This window comes from Poecilia mexicana, unplaced genomic scaffold, assembly GCF_051168715.1.
Source record: "Poecilia mexicana isolate PSO_F unplaced genomic scaffold, ASM5116871v1 scaffold_7, whole genome shotgun sequence".
Lineage (NCBI taxonomy): Eukaryota > Metazoa > Chordata > Actinopteri > Cyprinodontiformes > Poeciliidae > Poecilia > Poecilia mexicana.
In genome coordinates, this window is record NW_028263376.1 from 22458378 (window position 1) to 22473450 (window position 15073).

Here is a 15073-nt window from a genome sequence, read left to right on the forward strand (position 1 = left end):
ATTTCTTTAAATTGAGGATTGAGGATTTCCTTATTGCTGTTGCAGAAGGACCGCTTGGTCATCAGTGCCTCACAAAAGTACAGATTGTTTACTCACTGTTATGATTTTTATAATAAGGTGAGGTGGGAGTGGCTGTCTGCTGCCTGAGGCTGAAATGAATACTGATCCTCCAGCTTCCACATACTGCAGCTTCTGTGGGGTGAGAAGACATGAGCTCAAACAACCATTGGATGGTGACACTGCAAGAGCTCTTTTATCCAGCTCTGGCTAAAGTCGGGATCCCATGTAAGTAAATGTTAAGAGCTGCTGACTGATTTCACTCCGACATGCATAATTCCCATTTGACTTATAGGATCTGGTCGGGGAAATATCAGCTATGATTCCTCCACTGATCTAGTTATTATCCTCAGCCAACACCCTCAGCTTCCTGGTCATCTGGAAGAGGAGCTGCATGCTCTCCAGGTCCAGCTCATACTATTTAATGGCAATCTCAGTGGCGGACAACCTCGTCCTGATCTTCATTGTGGTTCTTGAGCTTTCTCTGAAGTACTACCAGCGGGAGCTGTTTTGGAGTTTTGAGCCGTGGCGCAGCCTGAGGGACGTTTTTCACCTATGGGGCCTACAACGCTTCGACGTGGCTGGTGGTTCTATTCACAGCAGAACGTTTCATCAGCATCCACACCTGGAAAATAAAAACTAAAATTTGCACGCAGACGTGCGCTGTATGGACAGTCGTCACAGCTTTTGTCGTCAGCCACCTTTCTGCTGTTCCTTACTTTTGGTCCAACGCTTCGATCCAGGAAAACAACCACAGATCATGCGTCCACAAACAAGAGGCCCCGACTCAGTTTATCCATACCCTGGTTTGGCTGCAGACACTGCAGGCCTACATTCTCCCCTTTGTCGTAATCTTGAGTCTGAACGGGCTGACCCTGCGTCTCATTTCTCATTTCTCTCAGTAGCAGAGTTCACAGCTCTGCAGATGCAACTTCCGGGAAAGTCAGACTTCTTCTTCGCTCCCGGTGGAGAAAATCTGTGCTTCTTTTGGTGACCGTATCCATGAGTTTTGTGATGCTGTCCATCACCCGCGCTACGACTCAAATCATCCTCGGCACCACTGACATGTACACGTGGGATCGCGATGATTACGAACTAGCGGTAAACATATCTTACCATATGTGAGAGTTCAACACTAATATGAAAAGAGGTTTTACAGACGAACTTTATAGGCGTCACGGAACAGATGGAATATCCCACAGGTCATTCTCTAATTATGGCTTTGTTTTTCTTAGACACAAAGCGTTGTATCAATCTATAAAACATTTTATTACTTTTATTCACTCTGTCCCTTTATTTAAAAGCCGGATAATGGCTAAATCTCCATACTACCCATGCTGGCACATTTCTGCAATATTTGGTCTTGGACTCTAAACATGCTGATTTAATTTCCTGCAGTCGGTTTCCAGAACCCGAGCAAACAAACACGAAGATCGGACTTGACAAACATTAGGTCCAAACTGAAATTATGTGGGGTTTTTTTTTTTGTTTTCTTGTGTTACCAATAATTGCATTTAAACAGAACCAACCACTTTATTTTTCTTAATAAAGTGACAATCTCGACAATCTATCAACACAGGAAACACAGAACTTTGTGGGACAACAATTTGAAGAAAATATTTACTAAACATGCATTGGTTATATTATTGTAATGCATTGAATAATAGTGAAATGAGAAAAAAAAATTATGTATATATATATATATATATATATATATATATACACACACACACACACACGCACACACACACACACCCACCCACCCACACACACACACACACACACACACACACATATTGTTTTGTTCTTGAAACTATGAAACGAAAGCCCTGAAATGAGGAAAAGACTTTTTTGAAGAACCATTTTCTAAGACTGACCAAATTTTCTTTTTCTCTCAACTATAAAACTCGGGTGGCAAAAAAAAAAAAAAAAAAAAAAGTTTTTATGTTTTTGTCTTTCCTTCGTGAAACATTTTTCCCCAAAGATGGGCATAAAAGATTGTCAAAATACCATAGTGACAGATTTAACAAAAACAACAAAAAAAAAAAAAAAAAAAAAAAAAAATATATATATATATATATATATATATATATATATATATATATATATAAAGACATAAAAGTTACCCAACTTTAAAGGCTATTCAGAACAAATCTTCTGAAACTGTTTTGTTATTTGAGAAATATTTCCAAGTTGGTGGTCGAAACAGGAAATAGAGATGATTACTTGAGACTTTTACTTTCTCTCCAGACTGTAATACATTTTTCACATATTTCAACAAAAAAGCATCTTATCATCTTCAAAAACTCTGCAGCAAGGCTCTTACAAATAAACAAAAAAGCTCACGAGTCCTGTTTCAACGTCTTTAAAGAGGCTACCTGGTCACGTTAAAATTCAGACTTTGTCTATCAAGCTCCTTTCTTTGTTACTGAATTGTCGGAGCCACACACACACTAACTCGACTGCTTAAGCCTTAAGGCATCAAACTAAAATCTACCTGTAGGCCAAAGGACCAGGTGTAAAACTTGATGAGATTTATTTTTTTTAATTGTCTTGAGAATCTCGACTCATTAAAAAAAATAAACAATGAAGGCATTCTTATTTAATTGTGCTTTTCCTTAAAATAAATATTTTGTTTTACTTTTTTTTCATATTTAATTTATTTGTGTTTTAATGTGTACACTCTCTTACTGAAGTAAATTGTGATTTTACCAGTGACAAGTGCTACATAAATGTACTTTACCTACTTACTAAATGGTTTTACACTTACAAACATAACTGCGTTTAGGGCCTCAGAAGTTCCAAAATACATAAAAAAATAAATAAATTCAAACAAGAATTTTGAAATAAGTTTTATACCAAATGTTTTTTTTTGTGTTTTTTTTTTGCCATCAGACGTTAATAATCTTGCTACAACAACAAAATGTTATCTGGCGTAGCTGAACTCATCAATTAGTTCCATCTTGGATTCCTCAGTCCAGACTGTAGCCAAAACCTAACAGGAAAATAAGTTGAACCTAATGTCAGGAAGGGATAGTGAATGCAATTTAATTAAAAGAATGGGCAGCATTACATGTAACTTGATAACAGTTTTAAGTGCAATAAAAAGCAGGCACAGCTAAGTCCAATTTTATTTCTTTTTCCCACCCTTGGGAGCTTTGTCCAGGCCCTGGATATACTTGCGAGGAATCTGATAATGATCTGCAATTGAATTAGCGAAAGGAAATCATAATTCAGTTTGTTCAAATAAATATATTACCAAAAAAAAAAAAAAGAAGAAGAAAGGTTCTTACCAAGCAACAGGTTCCCAACCTGATGAACCTGGTTTCCTTGGATCTGGACCAGGACTCTGTCTTTAGCTCCAGGGAGGATCTGTAAGACAGCGCTGGCCTGGACTCTGTGCTGCAGAGCAGTGGCAACTACTGCGGGATCCAAACCATACACTTCCAAATTCTTTATTAGAGTCACCTACAGATGTAAATAAACAACAAGTAAAAACAGAGAAAGAGCCCAGATAATATTGAATTATTTTAAGGTATTTTGTTTATCATATAAAGGCTCTGAAAATTTGACGTTTTCAGCTAAAATGCTCCACAAAGTAAAAATATCCACTAGTTTTGGATTGTTTTTCTCACATTCAAAAATATATATTATTCAATATCTGTTGTACCCAGAGTTGAGTCAGCCTTTAAAAAGTGTTTATGTATATATTCCTACATAACTCACACTCTACTCTGTGATTGAACCTGGGATTAGGTCACTTCTGGCCTAATGTGACAGCTTAAAAATCAAAACCTGAACTGGAGTAAAACAAAAACTAAACAAAAAGGAAATTTTACTGGCAAATATCTATGTAGAGCTACAACTGTTAAGTTAGGAAAAGTTTTGTCACCTTCTTATTCGAACCTCGAGAAGCCACAGAAATGTCTATTGGCTCAATGTGACCCTTCTTTACTGTTGCCACCTGTCCAGGAAACACAACCTGATAACACTCTTGCATTCTTCCCAATGTCCTGTGAAGAAGAAGAGGATATTGAATAAAAACTACTGCGACAAGTATCGTGTCCCCCTCCCACGTTCTTGGTTTTCACGTGAACAGAAAATTTAGTGGAAGGAAACATTTCTATTTCTGAGCCATACACAGAGTCAGAAGCATCTTACCAACCTAAACAAGTATTTTAGTAGGTAAACACTTCAGTATTAAAAATCTGTTTTAAATTGGTGTTTGTATACCATCGTCAACTTAACAACAACTGGAGTGTGCAGTTAAAAACAGCTGGAAAAATTACAAAATAATGTAAATATGAAGCCACAAGCAGGGTACGACATTCATTCATATTCTTTACATTTTTTTTTACCTGCTAAAAAGATCATCCCATTTGAGAGACTCTACCTCCTGGTATTCTGATTTCTCCAGTAAGCAGTCACACAGAGTCGGGTTTATAGTCACATAACTGGTGGAAAGAAAAGAAGAGCTCTGGTTAAACTGTTGGCTCTAAACAAGGAAAATGTGGCCTTGTTTCCTCTGGTGAGTTGCTAATAGATTTGATTCGATTTCTTTTATTTGCAATTATAGTCTTATTTTAGAACATCTTGAGAATCGCTTGCTTTCACAGCATGGCAAGAAGAACTTTTTACTGCATCACATGTTCTCAGTACTAAATTTACTTAGCCGTGAAGGTGGACATTTTAACCACAGTTCTAAAAAACAATGAAGGGCGTCTCATTTTGAAGCTTATTTTTGTTTAATGTGAAGACAGACCAGGATAAACGGATGTAAAACAATAATTAATCAAAATAAGACATTGCTACTAATGTTAATTTTTGTGGTGTTTCCTAATTCTTGAGGCAATAATTGCTGCAGTTTGCTAATCAGAACAATTGTTAAACATCCACTTACTTTTTATTATTCTCATCCACCAGCTCATTTTTCTTCACATATTCAGTGATTATACTTCTGACATCAGCAGGAAGCATTGTCGTCCCTTTCCTAAACAAGCACACGTCAATCTTTTCATCAGAGTGAAAACGTCACAAATCTTCCAACACATGATTAGTTTTTGTTCTTGAAGCATGGTATCATGTTCCTCCTGGAACATCCCATCGTGTCCAGCCCCAAAGCATGACGCTGCCGCCACCATGCTCAGAAGCTAGTGCAATGCTTAAAGGTTTAAAAGCCTAATCTGGATTTCTTCAAACATTCCTTTTTGTCTTTAAGGCCAAACAGATGAACCATTGTCCCTTCCGACCACAAAGCACTTCTCCAGATGGCATTTAGTTCATGTGAACAGCAGTTGTGATTAGGAGTCAATTTTGTGGCACTGACTATTTTCTTGCTTCGACAATCTCTGAGACTATGCTGGTTTTAAACATCCTTCAGTAAAGACAAATAGTGTTTCAGCAGCTTGGTGGATTGTTTCTGACTACTTGGGTCAGCTGGATGAAACATGGAGAATAACCTGAGACACATATCAACCTGTGTTTGGTTAAAGTGGCTAACATTAAGCTTCTTGGTCATGACTCCAACCATGCTGAAGTCACAAGTTAATGTGGCTTCTATAGGTTCAAGTTCGTGGTGACAAGATGCAAATGGCCAGAGCCATTACACTTTGAGCTCAAATTTTTTGCCTTAAATCTGGTTGTTCCTAAAGCATAAAATCCTTTTTAAGAAAGTTAATATAAACGGGCCAAACCATTGACATAAAGTATTTCAAAGGCCTTCGTAAACTATGCTTCATCTGCTTTGTTCCAAGAATAACAAAAAAGTACATTTGTCAAATTTCTTTGTAGATGTACAGCTTTATATTTTCTTGAAAATGGGAATAAAAGAAAAAGAAAGTATATGGTGTCACACTAAAAGAAAAGAAAAACAAAAAGGATGATCTTGGGGTGTGCAGAAGACTAATATTGATTTGACTTTCACCTAGGGAATATTAACTTATCCCTTCACGAGAGAGATGAGAGGGTAAGGTCAGTTTAAGCAAACCCCGGACACTGTCCCTGCTGTGGTGCTGCACTATCTCCTCAAAGTAAACACCGGCTCCAGCTCTTGCTGTGATGGCCACCTGCTGCCTGAACCATGCAAACATGAGCCTGCGTGAGGAGCCTGGGGGTGAGGAAACTTCAAAGTGGACACACACACGCACACACCTCTTATTTGCATCCAAAAACAGTGGCTCCAACCGAGCAGAGACAGAGTACAGAGTAGTGATCTCTGGAGGGTGGTACGGGGTTTCTCCTTCTCCACTCAGCACCGCTGTTTCTTCAACACCTGCCTCCTCTGGAATGCTGAAGGACCGTAGTCTGAAAAATGTTTTAGTAATTCAAAGAGCGACGAGCAGAGTTAAATGTGTGAGGCTTGCAGAAATTAAATTAAAGCAAAAAAAAAAAAAAGAGATGAAGCAGGGTTCAACTCACTGTTGATTTTTCCAGTCTACCTCCACAATGCTCTCCACGCCCTTGGTGAGTTCCTTCACTCGAATAAGATTATGCTGCTGTTGCATGACTTGTAGAAACTTGGACAGCTGTTGAAAAGGTGCAAATTATACATGACGATAAGAGTGTAATATAGCTATGGCTTAGTCCTATTCTGGGGATATTTTGTACCTTTTTATAGCTGGATTTCTTAATATCCAGTTGCTTTCCGCTAGGGCTAGAAAAAAGAAGAGGATGCTCTCAAGAGTACTAACTTCAATTTGTTTTCAGCAGGTTTGAACAGATTGGTGAAGACCTTACCAGCAGGTGAACATGTGGTTCCGGAGAAATGTGCTAGTCAGCAGAGGGAGCTCTGACTTCTTAATCTTGCTCTTCAGAGCATGCAGGAAGCACTGCAGCAGCAGGGCGTCCATTTCCTCTGTAGGATCAGGGTATAAAACTTTTTCTGTCTCATGTTATTTTTCTAACATCAAAAATAAAATCTTCATCTACAGGTGAAGCTTTGAACATATCAAAATTGGGACATTTTTATCCATTTGTAGACAAAATCTATTTATTTATGCTTGCTACCTTGAGGAGTTTTCTGCTCGTCCTGGTTCTCCTCGCCTTTTTCATTGCTACTTTCCACCTTGTCTTCCTCCGTCTCAGTGAGGTTCAGCTCCTCAAAACCAGAAGAGGCTTGATCTGTAACGGTTTCGCCAGAGCTCTGCTGCTCCTCTGCACACGTTCCAAAATCATCATCATCATCATCATCATCATCATCATCTCTACGTTCTTCTTTCTCGCTAACTTTGCATTTCTCTCCATTTGTATCTTCTATTTCATCATCCTCATCTGGTAAGGAGGGAGGATTTGATTTATCTCCAAACGCCCTGTAAAATAAAATACAAATTTTGAAATGTATCCATCTATGAGGATGCATTTGCATGTAGTGACACTGAATAAAGTCCCTACAAATGGGGGTGTTAATAAATAAAAAAGAGCAACAATATCACTGTGACTTCCAAGGAAGTCAAATAAAGCTTACTGAAATAAAAAAAAAAAAAAAAATCAACACCAACTCGTAAATGCCTGATTGGTTTATCTCTTATGCAAAAGTTTTAAGTCCCTCACCAGAGGTAATCCATGTACGTGTGAAGAACACACACTCCTCTCCCTTTCATACCCGAGCTCTGCATCTCCGCACTTGATGCTGCAGCTTTTCCAACAGCAACAGGAGCCCTGCCAACAGCAAGTAGAGCACAGTTATCCTTATATCATTGAGGGTGGTGAAAGAAAGCATCTGCATTTTTTAAAATCTGTGCCACACCTATTATTCACAATCAAAACAGCACAGCAGGACCCTTGTTTTACATCTGGAAGCCCGCATGAAGGCATCACCACACCTGGCAGCATGAGATCTGTGGAGAAGCACATCATTTTCATTACAACCGAGACAAGCAGAGACACAACATATGTCATGCTGAAAAGGGAAACTTACCGGCCCCTCCAATCAACTTCTGAAGCACAGGAGCCCATGTTCTGAATACTGGTAGGAGAGAAGGGTGTCGCCATAGAACATATACTGAAAGAGAAATCAACATTCCGAGCACATTCATCATGCTTTAGTTCCTGTTTACATTATGCTTTATTTATTTTTTAATACCTGTAGGATAAAGTCGTTTCTCCACTTCAAAGAAGATAGGGTTTTTATGAAGAACATAAAGAGTCACAGCTTCTCCTTTGTGTGCATAAATCTTCACGACATTAATTTCTTCTTTGTTGGGGACGAGCTCAGACAGTTCATCAGCAGAAAGGGATGGAAATACAGCTGAAAGGTCAGTTTTCAACTTTCTCCTACATGCAGTTAGAAGGAAGATTTTTCTGAGTTAATTTCATTTTCTTAATTGTATTAAATGGCTTTTAATCAATAAGTTTAACGATTGAACATTGTACTAGAGCCTAGAGAATAACACTTAAAGTGCTCAAATTAATAACGGACAAAACACACACACATAAAAACTAGAAGTTTGGAAGGACACATGTCCTTAGTAGACACGCCAATTAATAATTTTAAAGAAATTGTGGGGTCTATCTTAAACACATAGCTCTAAGAAATATAGTGTTTGTGGTGTCAGCAGCACTGACTAACCTGTCTGATCCTTTGAGTACAGTGTTGGATTTGACACGAAACGGTTTGGCAAACATCTTTTCGCAAATGAAATCTTTACAGCGACTACTTTACCGCATCCACCATGAAACCTCTGTGGTTTAATAAGTCAACAAACATTCATTACAGCTGCATGTTTCTCCCACAGTAACATGTCTCCACTGTTTCTAAATAGCTTTGCAGCGATCAAGTGCTTCTCGGTCCTACGCTTATTTGTTTCCGTCTGGAACATCTACCGCGACTTTAGAGAGGAACATGAGTTCCGCGCAATCAGACGCTTCTTACTTTTTCTGTTAGACGGAGGTGAGTGAATAAGTACCCAAAACTTGTATTCTTGTATCCCAACAAAGTTAAAAAAAAAAAAAAAAAAAAAAAAAAAAGCAAAACAGCCATCCAAGAAATTACTCAATTAAAATAAAAAAGTATTTGAGTGCCTGATCAAAACATCTGATTTAAATAAACCTGGTCTCATCAGATAGATAAAACATAAAAATATGTAGAAATTGTGCTATTCTAAAGACTAAAATAATGATTAAAAAAAAATCAAATAGCAACAGATTCACACAGAACAAACATCTTCCAAATAATACTTATAATTAGAAATAATGTAATCACAGCATTTACTCATACTTACAACAGTTCACCCTGAACACACCATAGTAATGGTGGCATTATGTTGTGAGAATTGTTTTCTTTTAAGTGGACTAGAAAATTGGTCCGTCAGTGGTCATGAAATGACATTCATTTTTCACGCACAGAGCGTATCTTTATTTTTTATCTCACCCACTTCGGTTATTTGCAGTCTGTGTAAACACATGATGAGGAACAAAGTCTCTCGAAGCTCGATATACTTGCTCAGAATGAACAACCATCATGCTTTTAGCCCGCCTGCCTTTTGTCACATGTTCACAACAGTTCGCAGAAAGTATCAAGCTGTGATTTTCAACGAAAGTGAACAAATGTCTCATATGTTTCCAACTACTGAGTTTACTGTCTTGCAGTAAGAAACAGGAAGAAATTAGATTTAGATATATTGCCAGAGGTGTTGAAGTGGATTCCTCATTATTCTGACATAAATAATTGCTGAATCTTTCTTTCTGTTTTTGGTGACACGTATTTTCTGGCATTTAAATGTTTAGACTCAGGCAGATTTTTTTAGTGTTTCATTCTATGCAAGTATTCAAAATTAAAAAATAGGACCCTAGCCATCCATGCTTAGCTGTTTGGAGAGGCAGTTTATTATGTGAAAGATTTCAACTACACAGAGAAGGAGAGATGCCAGTTTCTGTGCAGAGCACCATGAATGTGGCCATTGGTGAGTGAAAATGCATAACATGTAAAGGGTACTTTTGTTTACATTTGTGGTGATACTTTCTATAGTAAGAGAAAAAAAACAGAAAAGAAATATAATTTGTCTGATTACATGACCTTTTTTTGTTACCACAATTGGCTGGATTTAGATTTAGGAGACAGAAAAACAACACATGGTTTTGATTTGCCTGTTTTGTGAGGTACAGCAAATAGTTTTTCACAAGTGGTCCCAAAAGGCTGAGTTTGACTTAAAGAGGATAGACATTTGAGCTGCCAAGCGCTCATGTCAGAAATATCCAAAGATCTTCTTAATTAACATAATTTACAGCAAAAACAACTCAATTAAATGCTTTGTCTAGCATTCCCTTTTTACAATGCCTATGAAGTAACAAAATAATAGAATTTATCTGATAAGCTTTTAGTAGGAGAGACAGATAAGCTATGTAAACGGTTTACATTTGTAAACAAATGTTTACATTTGTTTTATGGCTCTAGATTTAGTCTCACAACTGTCTCCCCTGAGGCACTTTGTGTAGTAGTAGGCAGCACTACCCCTAGTCACTGTCTGTTTGGGGTGTTCCTGGTCAGGATATCAAGGGAGTACATGAGGTTCGGGAAGATAAATCTCATCTCATCACTCAAAGATGTGACTCTGTTCACATCTTTGGAACATGGCCCCATTGTTGTGCAAGGGAATAGTTCACAGACAAGGGTTAAGCAGATGGGATACAATTGAGCTCCTCTGACCCCACAGTTCTTAGTCAAAATAAAGGCTAAAACTGCTCCCTGCAGCTTGGAGAGCAGTTTTAGCCTAAAGTGAAAGAGTTTAAGTAGGGGTAGACGATGTGGCTGAAAGATGTTTCAGATCAGTCAATATCAATTATTGATTAGTTTTCTGTTTTAAATATCTGAAATACTACTAAAATGTTGGTGCGACCCTTCATGTTTTATTGACAGTTTCACGCCACACTACTATTTATTTTTAAGCAGTTACGAGACATGGTGGCAAAGCCTTGAACTGCTGCTGTGCAAGTTACTCAGCAAATTGTTGCTAGGTAACCGAGGAGTGAGTGACCACCAGCCTTACTTGGTGGCTGAGTGACTGAAGTATTTTCTCTGCACATCCCCCAGAATGCTGTGTGGTTCTGGTTTGAGTCCAGGGAAATTATTGAATATTTTACCAGGCATATTATCTATTGATATTGATCACGTATATATTGCAATAGATATTGTTATTGTTTTATTGTTCAGCCCTAAATTAAAATATTTGGGTGTTTTTCTTCCCAATTTATGGCAGATTGGACCTAGAGGTGCAGGGGAATTGATGCTTCGTCTGTTGTTATATGGACATTATTCCGCTGGTCTGTCGTGACTCATGATCAAGAAAGAAGTACACCAAGTACTTGAGTGTGGGGTTCCTTGGACACTGTTATGACACAATCTGCATGAATGGATGGATGGTTTTACAGGAGGAAGAAAGGAAGTAAGAAAGGAAGTAAGAATGGATAGACAGACAAAGGCTGAAACAACACCTTAGTTTTTAAATATTTAACTGTATTTACTCTGGGCCACACAAGAACAAAATCTGATTGTTCTTGTGCTTCTGCAGAAGGAGGAGTTGCTGCTTGTCCCTACACAGTACTCATTGTCACTGCTGATTCAAATCTCATTCAAAGGTAAGAAGCTCCATCTCGGATGAAACAGTTTTATGTAAGCCAAGCACTCACAGATAGGTGCAAAAATAAATTTACGCTTTTCAGGGTTCATTGTGAGTTGATCACACAGTTAACAAAATTCTGGAAAAAATACAGTGAAAATTAGTTGTTAATGAGATGCGGATCGTTAATGAGATGCGAATAAAAACGATTGAAAGAATATGAGAAAATATTTGGGACTGTGCAAAACCTAATTTGTATACATTGCATTGCCACAGTCATTAACGGTAAGCAGTGCAGTAAGGATGCTATAGATAATGGAAAATTGCTGGCAATCCAGCTGCCAGTAACCTTCTATAAGTGCAATAAAAAACAATAGTACACTAGTATCACCCAAATCCGTTAAAACAGTAATGTGCTGTATAAATAACACCTTCAAATAACAATAATTGATGGCAACTCTGCTGCCAGTAACTTACTGTAAATATACAAGACAATTCTTTATAGGGAATGAGATTTTCTTCCCTGAAGAAAATACCTAGTGTACTGTATTTTTCTAGGTTGTGCTGTTATCCTACGTGCTACAAATAGGCAAGGTCTTTGGATTCACTGTTGCAAAGGAAGTAACAGATGCCAAAGACTGCACTGCCAAGTATAAGACAGACATAGTTCCTTTGCCACAGTATTTATGGGTGTAATCAACATGTTCTATGCTTTATGTAGTTGTCTAGTTGAAACATTCACACTGTGCACAATAAATATGTGTGGGGATTCTAAACGGAATATTACTCAATAAAAGTTTCACAAAATGAGCTCTATGTTGTTACTACCATAAAGAAGAGATAAACTTAGAAACAGTTTGTTACCATCTACTTGGCTTGACAGTGAGCAGCTGTTACTGAATTACTTTATGAGATTGGTGATGTGTTCTGTGGCTTTGACATTTAGTATTTTTGAAGAAGAAAAATGAAAACAATTAGTTTCAAAGGCTTTTACTAGCAGATACATAAAACTTATCACAAGAGTTAATATTTTCAGTGTTAGACCTTCAGTTTCATAACCGCTATTCACTCTGGCTTGTTGAATCCTCCTTAGAGAAAAAGTCTTGATGGGGATCCATTCTTGTCTTATTAGTGCCTGGAACTCATCACAAAAAGTTGGCCACCAGATTCCCCACCAGCTATTTGAGACATAAACACAGCTTGTAGTTTCCTAAATAATGAAGCCATAAGCTTGACACTCTCCGTCCTTCCCCTTCGGTCCACTTGATGACGAAAACGACAAAAAAACCAGACTGTGTCCTCTTGATAAAGGTTAACGGTATATTTCAAAAGTAAAAACGGTACAAATGTTACTTTTGCACAAAAATAATAGAGTAAACAAAAGAGTCCTAAGCGAGAGAAAGAGAGAGAGGTCAAAAAACTGTGTGGCTCCACTCCAACTGCCCAACTGATTCTGCCTGGCCACACCCTAAAATCCTTAACTGCAATTCCATATGCAAATTTACTTAATTTAGCCCAATATAACAAATTAGTATGCAACAGAGATTTAACTAGTAATAATTTTTATCCAAATAAACAAATTGCCATAAGAAATATAAACATAATTTATCCTAAAGGTCTGAATGAACTAAAATTCAATTTAGGCCTCTACACAGCCTGTTATTGGTGTTTCACGGATACAGATCCAAAACTTCTGTGTTCTGATCTTTAAACTGCCTCATCACTTATTTAGTCTGGCACAGTTAACTACAGATGAACACCAGCCAGTTCTCTTTCGAGGACCTTTTGATCTCACCTTTCAGCAAGGTTCTTGGGATAATTTATTGTAAAGTCCACTCCTTTGGATGAAAAGCAAGACCACACATCATTTCAGGTTGCTTCAAGATCTCTTTCAGAAATAATGATTTCCAGCTGAAAGGTTGATTAATCAGAGAAAATGACTTCATACATGTCCATCTATGAAAGCTGCAGTACGTAACTTTTATAAAGAATGTTTTTTTTTGTTTTTTTGTTTTTTTTACATATTTGTTAAAACTGTCACCATGTTGTTCCAGTATGTTATGAGACAGATAATCTGTAAAAAGATTGAGCTCCTTCACCTCCTGCCTGAGCTGCTCTGCACCGCTCCTGATGAAAAACAGCAAATAGGAGCCACAAGGACGTCTTGAGACTCAATGTGCTCAGTGTGTTAATGGCGAATAAACAACTTACCACTACAGAAAAACTTTTTATTTGCCGTCGTTGGTGGATATGCTAACTAGCCCCGTTAGCAGATGCTAACGGGGAAAAAGGGAATGAGCAATGCCACATGAGATTGTGACTGACAGCACTACTTGTCTCCAGTATTACCATTTCCAAATTATGTGATCAATTTGCAGAGACAGAGACATTAAAATAACTTTTGTTCAAGTGAGACCAGTTACGCTTAATGTTCATTTTGAGTTTTATTCCAGAATTTCTCTTCCAATGTTTTTCGCTCACCTTGTTTTTTCACCTAAACACAAATTTGGATGAACAGTAATTAATAAAATGAACACATAGCTATTTGATGAGTTTGTGCAAAGATATTGAGACTGATGGGAAAACTCTCATATCGACCATTTATGAAAAATACTGCTGCAAGGTGAAAACAATTACTTTGCTAATGCAGTGTGAGTATAACTTTACAGGTGCTGGTCATAAAATTAGAATATTGTGATAAAGTTCATTATTTTCCATAATGTCATGATAAAAATTAAATTGTCATATATTTTAGATTCATTGCACACCAACTGAAATATTTCAGGTCTTCTATTGTTTTAATTTTGATGATTTTGGCAAACAGCTCATGAAAACCCAAAATCCCTGTCTCAAAAAATTAGAATATTATGAAAAGGTTCTCTGAACGAGCAATAAAAATAATCATCTGAATCAACAAAGTAACTCTAAACACCTGAAAAAGATTCCTGAGGCCTTTAAAAACTCCCAGCCTGGTTCATTACTCAAAACCGCAATCATGGGTCAGACTGCTGACCTGACTGCTGTCCAGAAGGCCATCACTGACATCCTCAAGCAAGAGGGTGAGAAACAGAAAGAAATTTCTGAACGAATCGGCTGTTTGCAGAGTGTTATATCAAGGCACCTCAGTGGGAAGTCAGTAGGAAGGAAAAAGTGTGGCAGAAAACGCTGCACAACGAGAAGAGGTGACCGGACCCTGAGGAAGATTGTGGAGAAGGGCCGATTCCAGACCAAATTAAATTTTCATCTCCATAAAACTTTTCAGCAGATGGAAGCATGAAGTGCTCCAAAATCTTCTGATAGCTGCTGCATTGATCCTGCCCTTGATAAAACCCAGTGGACCAACACCAGCAGCTGACATGGCACCCAGACCATCACTGACTGTGGGTACTTGACACTGGACTTCTGGCATTTTGGCATTTCCTTCTCCCCAGTCTTCCTCCAGAGTCTGGCACTTTGATTTCCGA

At 37.8% G+C, this 15073-nt stretch overlaps 1 protein-coding gene and 1 pseudogene across 1 annotated transcript; one reads left to right on the forward strand and one right to left on the reverse strand.

The window, feature by feature from the left end:
- The first annotated feature begins 209 nt into the window (after window positions 1-209).
- LOC148158431 (putative G protein-coupled receptor 139) lies at window positions 210-1182 on the forward strand (annotated as a pseudogene).
- A 1898-nt stretch (window positions 1183-3080) lies between these two features.
- On the reverse strand, window positions 3081-9109 carry eif2d (eukaryotic translation initiation factor 2D). The gene is made up of 15 exons (XM_014973008.2): window positions 8624-9109; window positions 8138-8328; window positions 7973-8056; window positions 7802-7892; window positions 7606-7713; window positions 7063-7364; window positions 6793-6910; window positions 6664-6709; window positions 6475-6581; window positions 6208-6360; window positions 4958-5047; window positions 4416-4511; window positions 3950-4070; window positions 3351-3525; window positions 3081-3258 (listed from the first exon to the last, which is right to left on the reverse strand). The coding sequence occupies exons 1-15, from the start codon at window positions 8677-8679 to the stop codon at window positions 3188-3190; spliced, it is 1809 nt and encodes a 602-aa protein (XP_014828494.1). The 5' UTR covers window positions 8680-9109; the 3' UTR covers window positions 3081-3187.
- Window positions 9110-15073: the final 5964 nt, after the last annotated feature.

Coding starts and splice junctions, on each gene's coding strand:
- eif2d (XM_014973008.2), bottom strand. CDS start 8,679: ATGTTTGCCAAACCGTTTCGTGTCAAATCCAACACTGTACTCAAAGGA. Junction 7,714..7,801: donor GTTTTGATTGTGAATAATAG/GTGTGGCACAGA, acceptor TGCTGTTGGCAG/GGCTCCTGTTGCTGTTGGAA. Junction 6,582..6,663: donor AGAAATCCAGCTATAAAAAG/GTACAAAATATC, acceptor CCTTTTCAACAG/CTGTCCAAGTTTCTACAAGT.